The 27,427-nt window shown below is 34.4% G+C and overlaps 1 protein-coding gene across 1 annotated transcript in view; it reads left to right on the top strand.

The window, feature by feature from the left end:
- The window catches only part of LPXA (bacterial transferase hexapeptide repeat-containing protein), an 82,090-nt gene that overhangs the window by 11,156 nt on the left and 43,507 nt on the right, over positions 1–27,427 (top strand). The window contains exon 3 of the mRNA XM_089786886.1: positions 6,072–6,220. Within this exon, the coding sequence (XP_089643012.1) occupies positions 6,072–6,220 (149 nt within the window). The remainder of the gene's footprint in view (positions 1–6,071; positions 6,221–27,427) is intronic.

Below are 27,427 nucleotides of genomic sequence, written 5' to 3'. Positions count from 1 at the left end.
GATAGAAATCTCCTTGCTTGAATGCTTGATTGTCTTGAATACTTGAACTCCTTGAATGCAAAAGGAAAAAGAATTGACTTGAGAGCAAGAGCTTGAGAATATGATCTAGTGTTATGAAAATGAAACCTCCAAGTCTCCTTATATATGAGTTTTCGGGCAAGAAAACAATACAAATTGACTAGAGAGTAGAATAAAATTAATTAAACCCCGAGGCCTTTCGGGCCTCGATCCTTGAAATCCTTGGGGACTAGGTCTATTTAAGTCAACTTGGTCCTAGAGGCCAAGTTTAGAGAGTCACAGAAAAAAGAGGCAGATACCAGAAGAAATAGGATGGAAAGTGGAAGAAGATAGGAGAAAAGGGTGTCAAGCACAGATACATCCATGGTTCGAAGATGGCATTATGGAAAGGGTGCTCAATGGTCTTAAAAGGCAAATGCGTCCATTTTGTAATGTCCCCACTTTAGCAATCGACCAAGTGTTTGTGAGTTAGCATAGTTCTACATGGTCCCGAGGGCTAACGAAGAGTTTAAAGGGATCTTAGAGTGTTTTGACCTAGTCATCTCCCGTTTTAGTAAGTCAGTAGGACACACGGGAGGTTAGTTTTGGTGATTGAATTTGATACTACTCGGCGAGAGCTTTCCGACGAGCTATCACTCATGCTATTTGGAGTCCAATAGCTAATATATTTTTATGCCTAAAGTATTATTAAAGTAACATTTAATATAGTTGTAAAATATTGAAGTGTTACTTCAATATTAAATTTTATGGGAATGTGTGCAAATCAAAAAGGGGCGCCTAAGGGAGACATAAGTGATTATTTTAATATGTTTTATATTGCACATCTTTTATCCCACATTGCTCATGCGAGTTGAATTGACTCTTGGAGAAAGAATAAAAGGGAGCGTTAGTGGTTTCATTCGGTAGGTTGAATACGAGAAGAAAATTGATGTGTGAGTTGCAGATCCATTCTTGGCATTAGAGGATGTCTATTTTCTCTTGTGACATTCTAGAGGTCATTCCCTTGGGGTTTGGCCTTTGGAATTCATTGCTATCAGCTTCACTAACAAGCAGATTGGGTGCATTTCCAGCTACAGGCGGATTGGGTGTTTGCTCATATCATTCTCGCTTCTTGTTCGATGCTTATGCCATTCTGAAGGGATGATTTTATGAGGGTCTTGGACTGATTGAAGGCAGATTTTACTGTAGCAGCACTGTAGCACAACACTATTCACATTACCATAGCATGACACTATTCACGTCACTGTAGCATGGCACTATTCATGTTACTGTAGCAAAAAGATGGGAAGTCATTATTGGAACATTGTGTTATAATGCTGGAGTAATTAGTGAGGTGAAAAGTCTGCTATGTATCTAATTTTATTAGCTTGAAACTCAATATTATTTCAACAGTAGTTCAATCTTCAGTTTGCATATTATTATAAATTTCTTTTTGTTCATGTTATGCGGTTTCAAATTTAGGCAAAGACATTAAGACAAACAAACATTTTATTTTCGGAGCCATAAAGAGTTTTTAACATTTAACGGAGAAATTAAGAGTTCGATGCAAATTATTTGACTAAATTTCTATCAGCAGTTGGTTCAGTTTTTGGGCATTTCTAGGGTGCCCATTACACATTTTAAGATGGTACACATTGAAGAACTGAATAATGAATATTAACCATTGAAGAATTATGAAGATCAGAAAATTGAGTTCAAATATTTGCATAAGTACACAATCAGATGGTGTGAGATTACGCTACTTTTCATACTTTTTCTGCAAAATTTGACATGCATGACATTGCAAGACACACAGTCATCAAATAACATTGTAGATTGTGCCCATACATTGAAGTAGAAATGAAGTTACAGAGGTCATGATGGTTTAAGTATTAAAGATGTTCACAACGTGTAGTCAAGAATAAGGTAAAATCCAAGCATAAGGACAAGCAAGAAAGGGAACCTTAGGATATGAAAGGGTGGTGCCAAGCTTGACAGTTTGCAAGAAAACTAGTATTCCTAGTGCTAGAATCAAATGCCAAATCATTGCACAAAGAAAGACCCTCTATATAAGATACTGTAAATGATATCGACAGTTTTTGCCCTTTTCATAAGTGACACACTTTCAGAAAAATGAGGGTCATGCTAGAAACTGTTCTTGCCTATGATGCAGTCACTAGTACTAGATAGAGGGAAACAGATCCCAATCCTAACATTGTCACAACATAGGTACTAGAATGTTTCTTTCAGTCATAGGATTGGGTGTAGGGGAAAGCTTTATATTTGATGATACAGCTATATAAAATGTTTTACATTGATTTTTAGAGATTAAACTTGCCTAATATGTCTAATTTTCTGCCTTACTAATCTAAAATTGTTCAACATGGTGGTTCAACATATGTGATTGATCAAATCAATTCTTATGATAGGGGGTGACTTAATCTCCAATAAAGGAGCAATCATTTCAAGCATTCAAGGATCATTCATCAAGCGTCACTCATGAATCAATCAAGCAATCATTAATTATCAAATCAAGTGAACTCTCATTTGGCAAATCATCACTTTATCAAATCATTATTCATTCAATCATCATTCACCAATTTATCAAACTAGCATTCATTGCATCAACAGTCATAAATCAGCTAATCAACAATCACTTAATCATCACTCATCCAATCAACGTAATTCATTCAGTCAACCAATCAATAATACAAATATCAATCATTAAATAACAACCCATCAATCAAGTTAGAATCATTGAAGTTATCAATCAGAAATTGATATAAGGAGTATTACTAGATGAATATAATGAGTAGTAGGCAAACAATTTAGAGCAGCAGATTAGAAATACATACAGCTCTAAATAAATTCAATCTAATAGAAATTTAATGATAGGTTTTCAGGTCTTACTTGTGTGTTAAATTGCCAATCCATCTAGAAATATCAGTCAGCTTTACTTAAGCAAATTCATCGAACAATCAGTTTGAATTTGAGGAAGTATCTTGAAGGAATTTGAAGGACCTAATCCTTTCATGCTTTAGGGTCAGGAGTTGGAAGGACGAAAACTCTTCAATTCTCTTGGGCTCAGAGTTGAAGGTACAAGGATCCTTTCATGCCTTAGGCGAGTTAATTCCCAAAGAGTTCAAGATTTTATTGATTTTGAGTATTGTGCTTTGATTTGTTGATCTGATTATTATCTTGAATTTCTCATATTTGATGAAGTTATTATCATTTTGAAGTAAGAATTCTTGTTTAAGGTAAAGAAATCAAGAAAATTCCAAAAAGGAATAGTACACATTTGAATCTAGTATGTTTTTCCATAGCTTTGTCATATGATGTCTAAAAGAACTGCATCTTGAACTGGAGAACTGGAATTCTTTGGTCAACTAACAACAAAAAAGCCCAAAATTAGTCTGTTTGGGCTCAGCAAAACTTAAAAGGACATAAAAACCTTGAGATGCAAATGCCTATGAAATATTTTGATTCTTAACATGATTATATGACTGAGTTTCACTTTAATTAATCCTAGTGTCTATCCTTGCCTTTATCAAGATGCACAAAGAAAACTATTGAAATGACTAGTAATTTTCAGGAGGTCATTTGAGATGAATTAAAACATGGATAGGGCAATTCCTTATAATTTTAATAAAAAATGCTTGTGAAAGCCTTCAATACTAATTATGAATGCATTATTAAGTTGTACTTGGTTTAATTTCAAATTGGCAAGAATTGTGAGCCAAGATAGACCTATTAGGAACGACATGCTTCAAAAGCTTTGCTGATGGGCAAAGGGTTAGAGGATGAAATTCACATCACCCTTAGTCTCCATTTCTAACAATATTTTGTTGGGATGTTTTCCATTGCGCCAAAAGCTCGACCTATCAACGAACGTTACAAACACCAGACTTACCCAAATCTATGAGAGGCGGTTAAGCCATGTCGTGAACCCTGAAGGAGGTGCTGACCACCAAGTCAACAATCTCCCCCTCAACATTGACTGAGGGTTCTGCACCAATGGAATGAAGGAGACCTCTTGAGATTCGAACTCGTGTCCCAAGGCTCATACCAATTATTGGTATATTTGCCATTGTGCCAAAAGCTCAAGCTATCAACAAACGTCACAAACACTAGACTTACCCAAATCTAGGAGAGGTGGTTAAACCATGTCGCGAACCCTGAAGGAGGTGCTGACCACCAAGTCAACATATTTATGTCCTCATTTCTATCAATATTTAAAGGTGTCTGTGTGCTAAGTGCATTCTATTGCCTTGCAATTATTATCACACATATGTAAGGAAAAATGTCACTTGTGCATTGATTGTTCACGGGAGTCATTTTTAGATGTTTTAAAACACACATGGGTCAAGTCCAAAAGTTAAAATTCTAATTAAAGGACCACATAAAAGCTTTCAATACCTGGCACAAATATAAGATTTGGTTGTACTTGGGGTTGATCTCACATTGGCAATAATTTGGAGACTTCACTAATTTATAAGGCATTACATGCTCCAAAGGTTTTGTTAAGGGAGAAAGGCTCTAGAGGGTCAAAAGCACAAAGTGTTGGATTGCAATCATTGTTCCTTTGATATTAACAAATGCTTGGAGGTGCCTGTGTACTAAATTTCCCCCTTGTCTTGTAAATATTACTACAAATTTACAAACTGAGAAGACATATCATTGATATAATGACTACCAATGGTGATTATCTTTGAGACGACTTAAAAATATGTGTTGAATCTTACAAACATAAATTTTTTTTCTATTTAATTTTGGTTATGATATCAAATTAGTCAAGTCAAATCTGCAATATAGTTGCAACACTTGAAACGACATTATGGAGATTGAGAAAATTTTGTCTTTTGAATATTAAGGATATCATTATTTTATTTGCTTTACAGTTAAAACTAAAATTAAATTAATAGTTCCCATGCTTCACATTATATAAACTATCATTCCTATTTCAAATTTATTGAATCGCCACCATCTTAAAGGCCTCTTAGTTCCCTCACTTTTGGTTGTTATCATCCTTAGTAACTTTCTTTGCTTTTACAACAAATTCATGTTGCTTGAATTTATAAAAGTACTATGAGTGCTGATCCCTTCACTCATCTATATATGAAATCTCCATTGCACGTAATTCTTGCTTGTACCTTATTTTCTATTTCACACATATATCACCTCCTTCAAGGCCACAATATGGAATAACTCCTAGATTTGTTAGGCAATCAGCTACTTCATTTCTTCTGAATCTTGTTTTCGAGTGAATATTCAACATGCTTGATTATTTTTAAATTGTAGTCATAGCCTATTAGGTCAAGGTCACATATCACAAAACTTAATACTTATGTACGTAATAGTTTTCTAATCTTGCTTGTTAGATAGGTCAAATCTTTGAAGTTTCAAAACCGTACAATATCATTTCTGACTACTGCTACTGATATCAAACTGAATCTCTGCAAAGATGTCTATGTTTATTCCTCTAAAGTCTTCATAAGGAGCATTCTAGATATTTCTAACACCAGAATGCTTCTTCCCCTTTGTTGTTGGGAAGATCCTATTCACTTTCTATACAAGTGTACAAAATATATGTATGGTGAATTGTCCAAATTACACCTATGCAATGTTGATTGTTAAATTGGCTATGAGACCAATAGTTGCATAATAAGTGATTCCCCTCCTATTATGTAATCCATTTATCAAATCTCAGTATTAGCATACCAATTAATTTTACTTTTTCCAAGATCATTTATAGGTAAAACTATAAAGCACTATTGCAAAGTTTTTGTAAACAGCCATTGCAACCAATTGTAGCAGTCTTTCCTATCAAAAATGTGTTGCACTCTCCATATCTGTTTTACAGAATATAGTTGGTTTGCATTTATTTTCTAACATCCAAGTTTTAATTTGGAATTTTGTTGCAGGTTAAAATTCTTTACTAAGGATGGTCATTACAACTTGCCATCTTTGATTTTCTTTTATATTTTTTGACATGTGACACAATACATACAAGTTGCCTTTCTCATTTTCTTGAATGGAATTAACAAATCTATTCTTTCTATTCTTTTTGGATTCAGAGATATCAGACCTAAAGGATATTGATGATAAAGATTATTTAGATGCATTATCAGAGCAACCAATGCAAAGAGTTCCTGCCAATGTGTTTCCCCAGCAAAAACTTGTTCATTCTACAGCAATTGTGCATCCCGATGCTGTTATAGGAGAGGTGCTTCAGTTGTCCCTTTTTTTTGTGTGTTAGTGAAGGTTTTATATCTTTGCAATGTTTTCATCTCTTGTTTGCCCTTACAATTATACCAATTTCAAATTGATAATATATCAGCCAAAGCTAGTTTATTATTGGTATCAGTCATGGTTGTATGCTTTATATTTCAATCAAAACTTATTTTCAGATTATTGAGCATGCTATCATTTTTAATTTGCTAAAATCAAAATACCATTATATTTTTTATGAAACACAATACAACAGTTAGGTCCATGGAGTTCTATGGTTCAAGTTCTTGCCCTGATAAATAAAACTATAAGATTGACAACACCGCCATTTCAGAAAACATCAATCTTGCTAGATATCATTAAAATCCTAAAATGGCCTTTACTAGTTTTCCAAAGATTAGACAGAATATTCAGGTTACTGTTTCTATATTGCACATTGGTTGAAGCTGTTATGTGACTACCGGGGTGGACTATAGAATACTTAACAAAATTTCTATACATACAACATTCAGTAATATAAGTGAATTGAAAATCCAGACACAAATACTACAGAAAGTGATAATGACAGAAGCCAGGAAGGAAACTAAAAATAGGAGCTTCCAAGCAGACTGTAAGAAGCTAAATCTGGACTAATTATCAAAGTATGTTTTGGGGTTCTAAGGTTCAAGTTCTTGCATAGATAAGAAATGTTCTATACACAGAACATTCAGTAGCATAACTGAATTGAAAGTCCAGACACAGATGCTTCAGAAACTGATAATAGCAGAATCCTGTAGCATTTGTATCTGGACTTATCCTGGATTCTGTCGTTATCAGTTTCTGAAGCACCTGTGTCTGGACTTATCAGTGCATGATAATAAACAGAATCTCTTATATTAAACCTATGCAATGCTACTCAAGTAAAACTAGACACCAAATGATATAAAATTGCAGCAATAAACACACTTGAAAGCCAATATTAGAGATCACCTAGAGATAACCACCAGCACAACAGAAATACACAATAAACCTGTAACTTGGATCTCGGTGCAGATGGGATGCTATAATTCAATGCAGTATACAAATAGTCTAGAGAATTGCATAGGGCCATAAAGATATGAGTGGAGATATATATGCTTCTGAGAGTGGTGTATATGACTTGAATTACTCCTGCAATGAGTGGGATAACGAAAGGCAGAGGTACTGTGGTATTTTCAGTCTTGATGATTGACTTTGATTGATGATCTGCGATTCTGAATGGAGATATATTACTTTGCTGGTGAAGGATGTAGTTTGATATGCCCACAACTTTGCAGCCTACAGTATGGCTTAATGAAGACCACAAGTAAGCAGTCTTCTGCTGGTATCGACGTAACCCCCCAAGGATATATTGCCTAGGTGGATTTGTAGTGGTAGAATCGTTCTCTCCAAGTTAAAGACTGCACTGAATCTTCGACTTTACTGATTCTTGAACTAGCTTAGATATACGATGGGCAGAAGTGATTTCAAATGCAATTGCTCTCTCCATTTGAGAATTGCAATGATTTGATGTTACTTGTATGAGAACTGCTCCGGTTGTATATGTACACCTCACACCCTTACTTATCTTGGCTGGCTCTCTTGATGGTGCATTGCTTATGTAAGATCGATGAATTGAATGTTTGTTTAAATAGCTGATTGATGATTTGCTCAACTATTGGGGTCATTACCAAATATAGCTGACCTGATGGATTCAGGGTCACTCTCTTATGAAGTGAATGTGGAAAACAAATACATATGGAAAGTATCGCTGAACGCTGAGCATGTTATCACTGTATATGTTCATAGGATCGAGTGCCTTTGAATGTGGTAGTGGGTTGGGGTGTGTCTGAATGTGGTGACTTTAGGTGTGTCCTTCGTTTGCTCCAAGATTGATATTCAATGGATCCTAGGTCTTGTTGAATCGATTGCAATTAATGGATATGATTGACTGGTATTGTTTGAGTTGTAATGACCGAAAGACAAACGTCCAATCCTTGGATCCAAGATGTCTCTGTTTTGCACAAGCATAGACGTGGTTAGTTGAATAAGATCGTAGAGCGACTTCACCTTATAGAGAAACCAACAGACGAGGGAGGATCTCTTATCTTTGAAACTGCCACTCCAAGCTTGACTCCTCAATAGGAATCAAAAGCACAAGTTGAAAATATCCTCAATGATGATTATGATTAACAACTGAGCTTGCTTTATATGCAAAAGGGCTAGGTCCTAAATCTCAAAAGAGTGGCCCCAAATTCAAATAAAAAAAAAGTTCCTAATTAAGCCAAAGTGATGCACAAGTGTATCCCTTCAAATGGGCCCCCTTATAGAGGCAATTAAATCTTAGGAGACCATAACGAATCCTAATGAGTCATTCTTTTTTTTTGTGCTAGTTTTGTAGATGAAACAAGTTTGGGCTAAGGAGGGGACATAACAATAGTGGAGAAGTATGAGGCTCCCTTATAATGACTACCCAAATTGTTGGTGACCCTCCACTCTCAATGTGGAATTAAAACCATAGTTGCCTCACTCATTGAGGATGACGGGATGGCTTTCTAGGATAGGGGCACAAATTGCCTCAATTTAGGTACTGTGGGGAGACAGTGTGTAACAACCGGTTTTCTTGGGTCTAATTTTAACATCTATCATAAGCATAGAATACAGTTTTAACTTCGACTTCATAAGAAGGCAGTTACATCATTCATGTTCATGGGAAGAAGATTAACGTTAAAGTCAGTTAAACAAAATTTCTTAACTAAATACTTGAAATACCTTTTAATGAAATTACTTCAGAAATTGAATTCACATACCTCGGAAAAACTGAGACTGAAATTCATCTAAGTATGCTTCTGCAACCACCCGGGTTAGTCCACAAATATACTATAACAATTTCTCAAATCGACTGCTATCTCAAAAATCATTTGATGAATACCACTAAATACCAATATAACTTAAATTAGGGCATCACATATCATCTTACCAATTAGGGCATCAATTACCATCAGATTATTTAGGGCTTCTGGTACTGCTTTACCACTTAGGGCTTCCGCGACCACGGATTCAATTTAGGGCTTCCGCGACAACAGATTTTATCTAGGGTTTTCGCGACGACGGATTCAATTTAGGGCTTTCGCAACCACAGATTCAAGTAGGGTTTTCGATACCACAGATTCAAGTTAGGGCTTCCAATACCACCATATCAATTAAGGTTCTAGCTATCACGCAATCAATTAGGGCTTCGGATTTCTTTTCCTTTCGATTGCTTATCTGTGACAATTTCTCAAGATTAGATAATTACTTATATTCAATATTCATTTATATGAAGTAAAATGATGATAACAATGAAATACCTCAATTTAATCTTACCTTCTCATAAACAAAAATGATAATACCTGTTTCCGATAAACAATTGATTTCATGGCTTATCTCTGTTTGACGCATATCTGACATCTTGATAGAGGTGAAACATTGCCAGGGGCTTTACCACCCAACCTCGGACCACAATATATATATCCCCACATGATCTCTAACGAGAAAGGCCCTTCCCTACCCGGAATTGACAGGGAACATCTTACCATTCACTGGGCATCATGATATATAACACGCCATACGACTTGGCAGCAAGAGATCATCATAACAGGAATATGCATGACCTATTATTAATTCATATTAAATGATATATATTAAAATGTCATAACTGATATTACTGGTTCTTATTGTTGATGAATCTTTCCTCACGCCCCCTCAACCTCATCAAGCCTCCAAGCCCGTGATTTCCAGGTGCTTGTTTAATATTAATAAATTCACTCTTGCAGGGTATGAACGTTTGTAATACATTCTGAACTGAATTAGTTAATCATAGTTTTTCTTTGCATATCCATATCTTTTATACATGTTTAATACTCTCTTATGAATAAAGAAACATTTATGGTTTAAGGCAGCTTTCCAAGAACTAGAATTCTTTTACTGATTGTCCCGATTCAGTCTGCAATTATATTAATGAAAAAAAGACACATTGAACATTCTTGATTCAACAGTTGCATTAGAAAGAAAAACATGATTGGCCATTCTAAATTTGGCAACATTCTTACCTGTCTCCTACGCTTATATCTTCAACCAATTTTCAATATCTATATCCTTGATAAACAAATTCTCAATACACACAGATATAGCAGATGAACTCATATTATATCCAACTTGCAAACTAGAAAAGAACAACTCATTGCACTCACTAACAATCAACATATCTTTAGTTTGGTGTCTCCTCGGTGCCTGAACCGTTACATCTTATACCTATTCATAAAATTAAGACTACATTCTCAGAATTTCCTTGGTATTCAGAGTTGATCATTAAAATTGGTTGTTTATTTGAGAATAGGACAATTTGAAAACAAAATCTACAGATTCTAGATATACGTGGTTTGATAAAGTTATAATCTACATTCAAAAGTATTTTTTGAATTAAGTGATGGCAACAGTATTATCAGACAATGAATAAGATGAGAACATAAAGTTTTTTAATTACTTCCATGGTCGGCATAAACATCAACTACTTCTTTAGCACCCCTTAAAACAAGTTCTGTTGGCATTCTTTAAATAATCTGGGCGTATAATAACAGCAAGACTCAATACTGTGCACGCAACCCTTATGTTTGAATCAATCCGACTTAGAAAGGACAAAACGCGAGTAAAAGTTGGAAGATAAAAGCAATTTATCACATCCTTACTTGGCTTTGGCTTCACAAACGGTTTACTGGATCTGCTGGGCGGCCTCCTCTGATATTCGCTGGAACCAATGATCAGAATGTGCAAAACGATTTCGTGGAAGCTCAGAGATTATAATGTCGCGGCAAGGCAGGATGATATTGCAGGTGATGGATGTAATTGCAGGTAGGTCGACTGATGTTTCAAGGTGATAAACGTGAGCGTAGAAAGAGCTTGAGACGGATATCTCAGGAGACAAAGCAAATGGACTTTCTCTGATGACAAACTCGGGTTGCAGAATGGTAAGTTTCTGAGACTATGGCGGAACCAAGAACAGGTGGGTATCTTGTTGATGGTGTTCAAAAACAACAAAGGCAACATATAAAAAGATATTGAATGGCTTTTCAGCTTCTGCCGTTACAAGACTCAAATGCGCTTTGAATTCCATCAAATGGAAAAATGAATCGTTGGAACGAAGGTGAAAAAGTTTTATTAATATTATTATAATTCGAAAATTTATTAAAATCTTATAAGTACTTTTTTTAGAACATCAATCTATTAATTTATCAACATATAAAGATGCCAAAATATTTTTATATTCAAATGCACATGTATAAACTATTATTAAAAAATAATACTATGAAAGATAATTTAAAATCTTTTAAGAGTACGTTTATATTTAAACTTAATTAATTAAATTTAATTAATTATTAACAACTCATGCAGTTCCAGAGATGAGTCCTGTTACAAATCGCTTGGTCCTCTACCTGTCTATCCAATGATGGTGATGCCCTGCCTAATTCTTTTCTGACAATGCTTCCACCCCCTTCGACAAGCTCCCTGCAAGGAATTTCTCTGTAATTAAATTATAAATTATAAATAATCATATTAGTTAACCTTTCGTCTTAATTCCATGAATTCGCGATTAACGAATAACTAGCATGTCATCTTCACTTGAAATCATAACGACTATCTTACCATTTCGCTAGATTATATCAAATTAAACTACCAACTTCATGTGAACTTAAACGTCTATATTTCAAGCTAGGTCAAAAATTGGGATGTAACACAGTGGCCGGGGTGAGGGGTTGTATATTATATATACTATACATATAGTACTTAAAATGTTAGTTATGAAAAGATGTATAACATTAATGCAAAAAAAGATCACACAATCATTTCCAGAAAGAACTATGCATAAGATGTATAAAACTATTAAGAAGCAAAATACAATGAGTAGCTTGGTATCAAAACAAGTACAAAATGTCAAAATGTAGTGAAGGGAGGCCTCTAATCATCCCTCAAGGAACCTCATAACTGAATCTTGGTAAAGTGGGTATAAAAACATCAACTTAATTTGATGCAATTCATTCATCAATTTCTTCTTTTGTTTCTAAATTTGAAGGCGGGGTTCTTGGGGCGGTAGTCCCTAGTGGGGCCAGGGGGCAACAACCAATCCTTGTAATTCTTGGTGCAATTAACTATCTTAAGAAAATATGGGCCCTTTGAACATATAACCGTAATATTGTTGAGTGGATAATGGCTAATGTCCATCCACCCATTTATGACTATATTTCATCCACTTGCTAGACAACATTCCTTCATTTCTTCCATTAAGACAATTATCTTGGAATAGTTCGTGTCCAAGATTATGTTCTTCAATTTTGTCTCCCTTGGTAGTGCATATGATGGTCTTTATCTTGCCACCTTTGCCATCGCTTCCTTATAATAAGGAGATCAAACCATGGAATGGAATGTCGTTGGCAAATTGACAAGTGATGCTCCTAACCCGCTGGCTGAATTATTCAATGTGCAAATTAAGGATGAGGCAGATGATGCCATTGGAAATTTATGTTTAGAGGCAGATGATGAGGCAGATGGTGGTTAGGAGCATCGCTTGTCAATTTGCGTTTTCCCCTTGGCCTACTGCATGGGCCCTTGAAGCAGAAGAAATTTCATACATGCAACTTGCCTACGGAAGTAGAAGTAGAATCATGTGGTTGGCTTTTATGACCTCTTGGCCTAGAAGACAAATAAACATATGTATGTGCAACTGCATTGTCTTCACCACCAGCAACCTATGGTCTACATATCTCAGCCCTAAATTTCTGGTTGGTTGGCAACACCTCACTTACATCTACACTTTTTCCCAGGATTTGAAGGAGGTGAGCATCAACTTTTGTAATGCTGCCATAATATTCAAGGTTACAAAAGTGGCACTTCCAAAACCTTGTCCCCCGTACATCCTAGGCTTGCTCTGCAATTTTGTTGCAAATTGTTAGGATTTGTAGCTAAGTTGCTGAACTGTGGGACTTTTCCGGGTGTTTATGGGTACAAAACACACCGAATCTGATTCTGAAATGAATCTTCTGCAGGTACACATCTGGGATTTGTGTTTTTAAATGCTGAATTGTTTAGTGATTCTAGTTTGATCATTTAGATATTTTTAAGACCTAGACTGCTGATTAGCGAACTCTGAACATATCTATCATGAGGTTCTGGCTTGATCTTTTTGATACAGAAACCTGAATTTAAATTAGAATGACATGTTTCAAAATATGAAATTGTAATGGTTTTATTTAGCATATGTATAGGCTATGTCACAAGGTTCGGCGGATTTCATGAATGAAATTCGAAATCTTGCGAATTTTTAAAAACCCCAAAAAATTCGTTTTTGTTCGCCATAAATTCGTCGCTGCAACAACTCGATCTGTTGTCAGTCGCTCTGGTTCTATCGTTGCCCCCTATACAAATAATACTACCCGATAGAAGCTTAAAAATTGTTCTTTTTCGAACAGGGTTGAAAACTGGTACACCCACACTTCTGCGTATTCGGCTTCCGCTTCTGTTCCGTCAGTTTGCGACTCTGAATGTGGCGGACGCATATATAGTTTAATTTTTAGGGTTATTTTTCAAAAATATTTAAGAGTATATTCTATGTTTATAATGATATAATTTATAATATTTTATTTATTTTGTATTAATGTTTAATATAACCATTTCATTATCAAATATTACTGTTAACATTTCATTATCAAATATTAATGTTAACATTTCATTATTAAATTTTAATATTTTGTTATATGTCTATACATTAGTTAGTAATGTATGAAATTAACAACATTTGAATTTAAATTAAAATAATTATCTAGTCAATTTATAAATATTATAAAATTTGTTTAGTTTATTTAATTTTCAAACCGAATTTAATTTAGTAGTTTTATTTTATCCAAAATTATGTTTAATTTTAAATTTAGTTTAATTAAATATTTGTAATTGCAATTTCTTGTGTGCGTTGTGGTTTATATTTATATTCTTGTATACATGTAATGATTTCTAATCTATTTAGCTATGTTTAATTATTTGATAATTTGGTAGATATATTATTTATATTTTAAAATAAATAAATTATACAAAGGCGAATTTAGTGTCGAATTTTTTTCGAACTTCTTACCTTGTCGAACTTCATCCGAATTTTATAGTTCCCGAATTCGAACTCGAATTCGAACCTTGTGACTTAGTGTATAGGTATATGACATTCGAAACTTAATTCTATTTTTAAGCTACACACTTGCATATATAGATACATACATACATACACACATATACATAAATACACACACACACACACGTGTGTGTTTGTGTGTGTATATATATTCGTATGAACATACCAAAAATGTACCCAATCCCCTAAAAAAATTTCTACTGTTCCAGTGTTTCATACTGATGTACCCATTCCCATTCCTGATTTGGCAACTTAGATTTGTAGAAGTTTTTGGTGTTGTAATTAGTAATTACTAATCAGAGATGGATTCTCACTCTTATCCCTTATTTCCAAGGTCAATAAAAAAACATTTGTAGCTAATAATGCATGTTGTATTTCATTTGTGTGCACAAATAATGAGCCAGCCCTTAGTATGTACACAATTGAAAATACATATTTTGAGCATAATTCTTGAACCTTATTCTTGGCCTTAAACATTTGTGCTAAACTCTTCTCAAAATCTCCAAATACCTTTAGAATTTTTCTTAATATTCTTTGCTTTTAATTTTCTTAATGCTTTTGACTAGAACTATTAGTGCAAGGGGGTGAAGGTGAATTGCTCCCACTGAGAAGAGATATACACTGGAAAGTGGAATAAAGAATTGAAAAGAATGGACCAAGAAGAAGAGAGTTCCTGAAGTTGATGGAGCAAGTTTCACAAAGCCGGAAGAGGATGTTACAACCATCTCCCACTCCATGGGGATGTTTGATAAGATGGAGGAGATCATGAAAGTTCTCACAGAAGTTCTGGAATTTTCCAAGGGGGTCTCTAAATGAAGATGAAGAGTTAAGCAAAGAGAAGGCTTAAACCAATGAGAATTAGATCCAACCTTCAAAGCTCTCCATTCAAACAGTGGTTATATATTCTTGACTAAAATAACTAATAAAACCATCCCACATAGTGCAACTATCTTCCTATTCAGATCGCAAACAATCCAATTGAAGAGCGTTTTCCCTGTAATATAATGCTATATTTTTAATTAGTTGTTACTTTTAATTGCATTCTTTGAAAAATATATTTGCATTTGAATTTCATCTTGAACTGACATGGTTTTTATTAAGTGGAAATTCTTCATACTGATGATTACTACTTACCATTGACTAACTCTATAGGATTAATTATAGGATCAGGCAGATTTGGTTCATATTATCCTTGGCATCATCTTCTATTAATAATTCCTTCCAAAATATACAAGGGCAAAGGTAGGTCAAACTTATGCTACCATAATTTTGCTCTTTAGAGGTGTTGGGGCCATCAACATTGGTTCTAGTCTTGGTAATCTATACTAGATATCATCTGTAACATTTCTTGGTTAAATCCATTTACCGCATGGAATTGGACTGTTGAATAGACAGGACTAGAATTCAATATCACCACAAAAGAAAATAATGAAAGAACTACAAAAGAAATGACAAAAATTCTGTTGTTACTTTTGTAGTGATAAGCAGTAAAAACATGCACGTTTCAAGCAAGAGGTGTCTTTCTGTATCATTTCTATAGACTACAGGTTCTCCCCATTGTTTTAATTACAGTAGAATCTTTTGTTTTAGGTTTTTATACTTACTTGCAGCTTGCACTGGTGGCATCCACTTTAGTAGTTTATTTTAAATCCCTTCTTTCAACTCTTGCAAAATATTGATTAGCAAAACCTCCTACTTGTCCAGTACTTTGAGCAAGCGAGATGAATGGTATACTTCTCGAAAGTAGTTATTCGTTCATACCAAGATTTTTCAGTTTTCAGAAATTCAACCTACACAGTGCAATTTATGAAATTGCTTTAATAGTGAAGAAATTGTTGGATGGACAGCTCATGATGGTGTCATGTCTTCTGCAGGGACAAACTGTGGTTCTAATATTGATCATAACTGATAAAGTTTATGAGTTTGTTTGTCTTTCATCTAAATGTTAATCTGGGGTCATAGACTGATGAAATGTATAGTGGTTGTCTGCTCAAGGGATGAAGATAGTATGCCAAGTGGTGATTAGTGCAGCTAGAACACATGAAAAGAAACCTACAACAAACCTACAACAAAAATGGCGACAAGAATTGTCACTTCCTGGCGACATGAGCTACTTAAACCTACACCTACACCAAACCAAACCAGATCTGCTTCATGGCGACAGAAGCTAAACTTGAAACTTATTCAAAAAAACATAAACATAAAGAATGAAATATTAATCTAGAACACAATATTGCAGAAATTAAATGGCAAACCACACAAATCTAAATTCACAATTAAATCTAAAACAAACATGAATTAATTAATAAAATTAGACTAATAAATAATTCTATGTGTGAAATTAAAATAACAACAAATGAAAATAAAAACACACATCTTAAACAAATCACCAATATAATTACATAAATTAAAATATATAAACAATATACTAATTCTTTGTATGAAATCAAATGAAAATAATAACATACAGGAAATGAAAACACACAAACAAACTAAACTAAATCATCAGTCATTCTGAGAAGTGGATCCTTCCTCCTTAGTACGTTTGATGATGAAAATTAAATGCTCTTCAACACCTTCAATCAGAATGATATTTCTTTATTCATGCAATAATATAGAGCTTACACAAGCTGCTTGTACGGGAAAAATTCGCTTACATAAATCTCTTTCTTACACGCCTCCTCAATAAATTTGTCTGCAATATATAAGAGATCTCCAAAGCTCTATTTTTGGCCATTTCCATTTATTATACAGTCTAGTTATAACAAATCCCAGAAAGCATGCATGCTGCAATGGTGGAGAAGTGACTATTACAAATGGAAGTTCACGGGTTCAAACCAGTGGCCTTCCATTTTACTTTAATATGTGCTGCTATCTTTATTGAATAGAATATGACGTGGGTTCATTACCGAAAATCACGCCCCGTGGAGCTGTCAGTGAATAAATTAGTACGGGGGAGGTTGTGTGTTCGAACCTTCCCCCAACAAATTTTTAACAAACCCCTTTTTTCGTTTTCTAACCATGAGTTTAAAATGATTGGCATAAATGATTTATTTATCAACCAATCATGTGCAGTGGTAAAATAGGCATCAAGAAGATTTGACAAGCGTGAGGAGACCTGAGTCCTGTTTGACAAGCGACATGAAGATTTGACAGGCATTAGGAGACTATTGTGAGGTTCTCACACCATCGCCCCAAAACTTTGGGGACCGCCCTTTTTTTTCAGTCGCCTTGGCAAATTTTTTGATTGTCCAACAATTTTGAATTTTTTGAGAATTTTGAGTCTTAGACACCTTTAGGCCAGGTGGGGAGAGGGCTAGGTTTATCTTTAACTGGTTCCACTTGATTTTCCAGAACGACCAATTTCATCCTTAGGCTAGAAAATTTTTTCAAAAACAACATTTGGCAGGATAATTTTCAAAAAATGAAATTTTGTTAGATTTGAACTTTTTGGAAAAATCTTGAAATTTTTTGTGGTGAGAAAATTAATTTTGTAAAGATGAAGCCAAATTGCAAAATCAATTTTAGACTCTAGAGGTAATTTTATTTTTGTCAAATTTTTTTTAATGGCATAGCAAAATCGATTTCAATTGAATTGCAAAAGATTGGCTTTAAATGGATTAATTTTGCCTTGAAAACTCTGAAGTCTTTAATGAAATTAGTAATTTAATATTGAAAAATAGCTTTTGGCTACCCAAAATCTGATTTTAATGACATAGTAATTACTAAATCTTCATTAAATAGAAATATTTAGCACCTCCAAGGCATTATTTATTTTCCTTTTGCAATTTTGGTCCAATTGGCAATTTTTAAAATTTAATTTTCATCATGGCAAAGTTAATTTTGGTTAAGCATTTATTGTTGGGCTAGATTTATAATTTAATTTTTGTTTTTTTCTCCTCCAGGTCCAAGTTGGCCAGCTAGGGAAGGCATGTGGAGTTGGGTATAAGAGGAAATTTTTTCCTCTTCTCTCCTCACTTCTCATCTTCTCCTCTTTGGTGTTTGGCAATTTTTGGCAAGGGCAGTCTTCTCTTGTTTTGGGAAAATTTTGTCTTGGAGCAGCTCTCCACTATTGGACGATTTTCCTTGCAAGTGCAGATTTCTCCTCCATAGGTGATTTTCCTAGGGCAGATTGGCTCTTTCTTTTGGCAAATTTTGTGGAAGGCGAATTTTGAGGGAGCTGAATTTTGTGGGAGCCGAAATATGTGGAAGATAAAATTCTGATTTTCAAGAGGGGCTGCGATTTTCTCCTAGAGCTAGGGCCTGAAGATTTGCAAGGGGTTTGAAATTCTTGAAGTCTGATCCTAAATTCCAAAAAGAAGATTTGGCTATTGGTAGAGGTGACTTTTAATCATTTAGAGTTGAAAGGGGTCTTTAAGCTAACTTCCTTCTTTTGTTCTAGTCTAAGGATTGCCTCCCTCTGCTTGTCTAATTGTCCACCACTTTACCATCTCGTAATAGGGCGACGAGATGGAGGAGGTTAGTAAAAGCAAGAATCCCAAAGGGACAAACACTAAGAAAGACAAAGAGGATATGATGCCCAAAACACCTTTCTTCTTGAAAATGAAGCGAATAACCGACACCAATGTCGGTACATTAAACATGATACAGATAAAAGACAGACTAAAGGAAGGACAATCTCCCTTGGCAAAGAAGATACAGAAGGCGGTTGCGCATCACAACCCAGGGGTCGATACTTCCATTACAACCATGATGAGCGACATCGGAGCAACACTTGATTTTGAAGATATCAGAGAAGAGGACATCGATGAGACAAGACTTGGATCAAGATTGGATGAGTTAGGAAAGGTTGCTATCAAGAAGAAACATTTGAACACCCTTTCCTCCCTAAATGCTTTTATTGGATTCACAAAAGAGTATGAGAAGGATCGTGAGAAGACACTACAAGCAGCAAACAACGTGATGAAAGCGACGGAGCTCAAGATGAAGTACACACCTTGTCCTTCCATGGAAGAAATCAATGATAGACTAGCTAGGTTCATTGCCTTAGCTAAAAGAGCGAAAGAAAAGGGGAGAGTTGTATGAGAAGAACATTTAATGTAAGCCCAAGTGGCAATTTCTCTTTCTCCTAGAATAGGACAAGTGTCTATTTCTGATTGGCCGCCATTTTGGTGCCTTCTCATTGGTTGCCACTTTTCCACTTTTTTCATTGGTCCATTGACAAGGTGGCATCTTCTCATTGGTTGATGGGGTGGCAACCCTAATTAGGGTTTCTAGGATTCAATTTGGATCGTCAGGTTTGCTTTTGATCTCTACTGTCAGTTGTAATTTTGGCATCTATAAAAGGCCATTTGCTTTCATTTGTAAGGGTCAGAGAAAATTGTTGCATAAGATAATGCCAAAATTGCTTTCTTTCTCATTGTTGTGACTTGCATGGTGATTAAGAGCCTTTGGTATTTGCATGGTTTCTACTTCCAAATAGTTAGAGTAACATTTGTGAGAGAGTTATGTTGGAGGATTGTTGCCAAGATACTACCAAAATTGTTCTTTATTCATTGTTGTGACTTGCATGGTGGATATACATGATCATTTTGGTGTATTGCATGGTTCTTCTCATCTCTCAAATTAAAGTAGGATTTCATTTCATGTTATTAGAGTAGAAGTAGATGGCTAATTGTATGGTGATGTTAGTGAGTGTTTCATAGGGATCAATACTAGACCACTAGCATCCTAGCGGCTTGTTGGAAAGCCTTGTGTGGCAAACTAGTTTATTTTTCCTTTGAATTATTGCATCTGTGAAGGTGGGGCCGTTGGTTAGCTTTCATTAAATTCGATCCCCATCCATTTGCTAACCTTTCCATTCATAGGAGTAGGAGTAGAATAGTGAGTAATTGAAGGAGTAGGAGTAGAAAAGCGAGTATTTGGGTAGTTGAATTTCACTCTAAGAAAGTTAGGAAGGTAGAAGTCATTAGAACCATTATTGCCTCCTCGTGCAATCAACATTATCTGGCACTACATCCTCCACCATCACCGTCACCATCAATATCACTTGGCACTCGTACAAAATCATCACCATCTAACCAAAAGACCAAGTCATCCTCGAATGAATAGCGTAAGGCTGCCTACGTGAGTACTAACAAATCACATCGATAAAATTGAGCGAGTATCCACAAGTATAAGGAACATTGGAGTTATTCTCATATCCCATGAGTATTAACTTTTCAAGACAGGAATTGTGTATTTGATACTTGTATTAGATATTCAATTGCTAATATGTTATGTAGTGATACAAAACTCGCATCAACAGAGACTCGAGTCTCGTCTGACAAGCGACAGGAAGTCTATCAGGCGATAGGATATCTGACAGGTGATAGGCCCTATCTGATAGGCTACAGGAAGTTTTGCGGAATTCCAAACTACGACAGGAAGATCTACAGCCACAAATTAGAATGTTGCAAGCTATATATGCCATGACAAAGTTTTTGATTAGTAAAAATAATCAATAAATATTTCCATAATATAATCCTTAAACTATATTAAATACTACTTATATATATTAAATCACATGCAGCATAACATAGTAAATTGGGATAAAATGAAATGGAAATAATATATGGAAGTGAGTATGAAGGTACATGAAATAGATTAAAATATGGTATAAAAATGGGTCTTAGATGGCTCTCATCATCTTCTATATTATCATGGTCAATGAGGAGAATATCATTTGACAAGTCTCATGTGCAAATGAGTAAAGACTCCAATAATAATCCTCAATGGAATTTATCATCTCCCATTTTTCTCTATTCAAGTATGTGGACAATCGTAGGAGGATGGTGATGATGGACAAACTTAATAGTCAAACTATATGATGCTATTTCTCTTGAATCAAATCAAAACATTTTAATGTTAATTGTGAAGCACATAAAAGATAATGTATCTTATATTGGTGTATCTTGTATATATTATTAGGTGTGTTATGCTGCAAGAATCAAAGACGTCAAAGATAACTTTCAATATATATTTATGATAGGCATCCGTTCTTTTTTTGTTTTCTTGCAATTGAAATAATTGCCGACCCTTAGCTTGAGACTAGTAATTTTGACAACAGATGGTGGGTGAATGAGATGAGTTTGATTAAACAAGAAGTGCATTCCTTTCAAGAAGACTAATAAAGGAGCTCTAAACCTTTAATTTTGATTGGAGTTACTTTGCAGTTTTTCTTGACAATGAATATTAAGACCAATTTTCTTGAGATACTCTACATACTAGTTTGTTTAATGTTTCTGTTGCATGTTTCCACAGTTTGATGCCTTATTTGGTTCTTTATTATGTTTGAGCAGTTCCTCCTTGTTCTTTCAATGTTTATTATTTTTTGAACTGTTTCTGGTTCTTCAATATTTCTTATTGGTTCATTATGTTAAGTAACATGGATCTTTTCTGCATATGTAATAATATGACCATTGTGATCGATATGTTCCAAATGTAGATTTGGATCTCATATAAATATGAGAGGAGGAGACATGTCTTATGAAGAGAGATGTCTCCAAGGTTTAATCATCATTTTATATATATATATATATATATATATATATATGTCATTATTACATGAATACGTATATATAGAAAATGATGATTTACCAATAACAACAATGAATCTCTGATCAAATTTATTCGACTGAAGCTACAACTTTAACACTCCCTGTTAGCTAAGGAGGATTTCTAGAACACCTTGTGCTCTCAATTATATGAAGAGATATTGACTCAGTATGATATTCCTGGATTAACATATATAAGGATATCAACATAAATCCATCAACACACACACGCACACACACACACATTACATATGGAATTTGCTTTGAACAATTCACTATGAAGCCAAATTTCAGCAATTATAATACAAGATTTGAATGCCACCTTGAGTGTGGTCTATGATAGATTTAAGTTATGGTGTTCGATAAGATCTGACCTGAAGAACCATAACAAATTGATTTTCATGGTGTCTAGCAAAATCCAGCCCGAAGAACCATGAAGAGTTGATTATCAAGGTGTTCGGCAAATTCCGGCCCGAAGAACCATGATAAGTTGGTTATCAAGGTGTTCGGTAAAATCCGCCCCCAAGATCGAAGATAACACTTGCTCCAACACATTTTGGTGTTAGGAGATAGGTCAACTATTGATAAAATCGTCACCTTACAATATTTACCTTCTGTTTGTTATCATAACTTCTAGCACTCCGAGACAACAACTTAATGTAGTCTGTTATGATAACATGTCCAACTATTGATCAGATCGTCACCTTTCAGTAGCTCCTCTCTAAATATATACATCAATGAAAGATCGTCACCTTTCATGACATAATCACAACAACATCATGTAGTAACTCACATGATATCCACCATGAACCAAGTCAGAGGGTGGATCTACCATAGCTGCCACTAGAGGGTGGAACAAGGGTTTTCTCTTGAGACTTTTCTCTCACAAAGGAGAGACATTACAATGAATTTCACTTCGAACTTCTCCCTTATAGAGAAGAGATCATTAACAAGGGATTGCACCTCAAAATTTCACCCTTTGAACAATGATCCTGGGAAGTCAGGTCTTGTAGTTACTCCCTTTTAGACTCTCTTCACCCAAGGATGCCTCTCAGACTTTCTCTAAATCTGATATTAATCTTTCAACCTTCAATGATAAGTTGTTATTTCCTCGTGATGTATATAGGGGTAGGCCCATCAAAATCATGCAGTCACATACATGTATTTCTAGACTCCCTCTGGGTCAATCTTCTAAGCTCCTTCGATGTGTTAGAAGAAGTGTCATACTCCTTAATGTAGAAAGGTCTCATAATCTCAATCATCAGAGATGTTTGCTTCAAGAGCATCACTTTATCCATCTTTCATCAGGGTCTTTGGAGCTACTATCATTAGATTGAGTCCACACAATATTTGGTAGCATGTGTAAAGTACCAACCATCTTTTCTTGTAAGAATATTCTCAACATAAGGAAAAGATCAAGGCAAATAACCTTTATAGTATGTATAGAAGAACAAATAAGAGAGAGACTACAAAGAGTAGATAAATGTAAAGGATAAGAATAGTTATCTACACATGAAGATTTAGAAATTGTCTTCTTAGATTATTTTGAGAATGAAACATTTCCCCTCCAAATAAGGTTCAAGTGGGAGTGGAACCTTGACTATTTTTTCCCCCCATAATGTAAACTTCTCACTCTTATATCATCAAATAATTTTGCATCACATCGATTGTGAAAAAAAAGACTCCTTTCTATTCTTTTTCTTTATTGCAAAGCATCATCCATTATCCAATAAATTCCATGTAGAAACCATTACTGTCTCCTCAAAAGGCCAACTTGGTTTGATTCTTGTAATAGAGAGAAGCCTTCCATCCATAGAAGCACTTTCACATCATTATTGTAGATTGGATGAAACAACTCTAATCTTTCACACCTCTTGATAAATGGACGGAGTTTGAACTCTATCCTCCAACACATAACATTTGGTGGTTCACATATAGCACACTTTTATAGTTTGAGCATATTTAAATTCAAACGACATCTCAAACTTGGATCCTCCTACGTTATCATGATATTCTACAAGGGTTGTTTCTTAAATTCATCATAATACTTGAATGCCTTAGCAATGAAGTATCATTTGATGAAATGCACAACTCTATAGAACTTTACCCTTCGTCATCCCAATATTATGAGATTTGGGTCTCCTCTTTTAGAAATAAATTATGTCTTTGCAGTGCCTATACGTTGCGCCACATCTTAACTACCCTAAGATCTGAGATTTTCAATATGCACAAATGATTGTCATGGTCGATTGAGAATGACTATTCATGTCACAATATTATTCTTTATCAATCCTTGGCGATCAGTCTACGCGTGACACCTCCCCCTTAAAGATAATAAGTTTGTATACTCACCTTTCTATGTATGACACACCCTTATCATTTACATTAAATATGATTTAAACTAAGTTGAGTTTTGTGAATCCATTTTTACTGCTTAAGTTGGTGTTGTGCAATGATTTGCTTGGTCATAGCTTGGTATTCTTAAGCAGTCACTAGTTGATTTGGATATCATCCTTTGTGGGTAAGATAATATATAAACCTATCCATGGATTCATTCTTCAGTCACCAATATCATTGACCATATATGGATGGTATACATGTGATAGCTTTGATTGGTTTGTCAAATAACTTGCTTCATTTTGATGACGTCTTCAACTCTCATCAATATCTCTTTCCATGAATTTCTAAGTGTCATCCATTAGAGGTATGTTTGCATTGAACTGATAGCTTCCATTATTTTGGAGTGAACTTAAATTCCCTTTTATGGTTGATCCTTAATGTACACCAATTTTGACTATAGATTGTCGAGGGTTCTCTGACGCTATTTGAGATTTCTATTACTATGCCTTCTTTGCAACCCCTCTCTTCTACTTTCTTGAATTTATCTTTGACATGATACATTATTCCCAACCCATAGTAATTAAAAAGTATATATCTCAATGGAATGCCATGAGATTGCTGGTAGAAGTGGTCTTTGTATGTATATTGTTTAGCCGCTTAATGCTATAATAATCAATGACAAAATCACTATGTTCAAGGTGGAATAACTCTGTATCTTTGATATTATCCTGATCCTCTTATACTAATTTTGATTTGACTATGCAGAGTTATAAATCGTATTCACCCTTGGTGTCATTCTTTTATAACCAAGTGATGTCTGTGTAGGTGATGTTTCCATTAAGTCATTGACGATTGGCTATCTGCTGACAGTATCTTTCTCCTCCTGACTGTTCTACACAGGATAACAAATTCCAATGCCCAACTCCAATGATAGTGTTCCAATAGACATGTCTCATGTCTAGTCATAACAGCATCACTTCAAGTTATCCATTTGTTAAGTAAATCATGACTTATGTAAATTTATTAATACCAATTTCACCTTTGTTATATTCTCAGACAGATTTGCGCAAGTCAATTGCTGATTTGATTAATCAATAATTAAATCTTATTTGCAAAGCACAATGAATCGATTGTTATACTTGTGCAATAGCTGATTTATGACTTTATCGTCTCCCACTGATCTCAACGGGTCATTTACAATCCCATTGATTATCATACGTCTTCTTGCCTGCATTCATTGAGTTCCCTGTCTTGATTCTGGGTCTAGTGCGTTCATTCTTCTTTGTAGACATCGCTCTTTGTCTAATATATGCTGTGATGAAATCTGCAAACTTCTCCGCCATTCTCCTGTTTCTTCACCATCTCTCTTGTTTTCATATATTTCTACCGTTTGCGGCATCTATTATTGAATATATGTGATGGTTTTGTCAAAAGAAACTTATGAATTTACAAATACTTATTCTCTCACAATCAATAGTTTTCTTTTGTTGTTGTTGTTGTTGAATAGGATGCATAAATATTGTCATGTAGATAAGTCCCCCGTGTCTCCAGTTTTGAAGTGTGACTCAATCCCAAAATATATAAGTCTGAATTCAGTTCCATTTAGATCTAACCTTCCCTTTTTGTCCAGTTCATTTGTATCTTTCAGCGGCTGACTGCTGCTGTTTGCGTTTTGTTATGGTTTTCTGTGTTGTTCTTCTACCATAGCAAAATATATGCAGCTCCACTGCTATTTTAAAGTTATAGTCTTCAAAATAAAATATTAAATACTGGCTTTTGACTCTCTGTAATTCCTTTGCTCCTCCATTGTCCTCAAACACTTGCTTACATTTGCAGCCTCGCTTTGATACCATGTTAAGTAACATGGATCTTTTCCAGCAAATGTAATAATATGACCATTGTGATTGATATGTTCCAAATGCAGATTTGGATCTCATATAAATATGAGAGGATGAGACATGTCTCCAAGGTTTAATCATCATTTAATTTATATATATATATATATATATATATATATATATATATATTTCATAGTACTAATTAGTATAATATATATATATATATATATATATATTATTAGATGAATATGTATATATAGAAAATGATGATTTACCAACAAGGTTACTGAAAACGCAACCCCCCAACCTCTGACACGCGTATTGCCATATCTAATACAGATACGGAGACGAAACGGAGCAAAGATGAGGGAAAATCGTTTTCACCCATTTTTGGAAAGATGCCATTTTTTAACCTGTGCCAGGAACGGTGAGAGTAGATTTCGGAAAAATTTGAGCCGAATTTCTTCAATCGTTTGGAAAAAAACTCTAGTTAACTATGATTTACAAGGAAATATAAAATAGGAGGTTGTTTTTTCATGTCGAATTAAAGAAATTTCCATGCCAGATTGCCGTTAGATTGCTGTAATCGCTGGGAAAAATAAAAAATACACAGTTATAAATAAACCCCTCCCGCGATTGATAGATCAAACATCCAAATGACATTCTAAATATGGGCATTTTACGTCTGCTCCAACCCTGATTTGAGTTTTGCGTCTACTTTTGCTCCTGTGCGTGGAATTCGAAGTCATCTTCTCTAGCGCTGTTTTGCGTTTTGCAATCCATCCAGGAATCCATCGTGTGGTGTTGAAGTTCAATTTTAAAAATTTTTGTAACTTTGTTTATATCAATTGTTTTAAGTTCGATCTTTTCAATTTCTGTTTATATCGATATTTTAATGATTTTTATTTTATATAGTTTAAATTTAATTTACAGATTACATTTCTAAGTTTCAATTTTACAAATATCGATATAAAATTTAATAGTTTAACTTTAATAAATTAATATTATTTAGTTTTCAAATAAAAATAAAAATAAAAATAAAATTACAATTATATTAATTAAAATTTAAACTAGTTTTATATTTATATTTTTTTAAATTTTTTTTTAAATTTAAACTTTGTAAAAATTAATAATATTAAATAGTATTATTAATTATAGTAATAATATTTAATAATTCATAAAGCCTAATAATTGTTTTAGACAGTTACCATTAGAATATTAAATTTATATTTCGACAAAATTAATTAATATTATGAGTATAT

The sequence above is a fragment of the Cupressus sempervirens genome, chromosome 6 (assembly GCF_028749045.1).
Source record: "Cupressus sempervirens isolate cs-2001-9-10 chromosome 6, ASM2874904v1, whole genome shotgun sequence".
NCBI classification, from domain to species: domain Eukaryota; kingdom Viridiplantae; phylum Streptophyta; class Pinopsida; order Cupressales; family Cupressaceae; genus Cupressus; species Cupressus sempervirens.
Note: the sequence above shows the minus strand (reverse complement) of the source record. Positions and strands in the feature narration are given on the sequence as shown.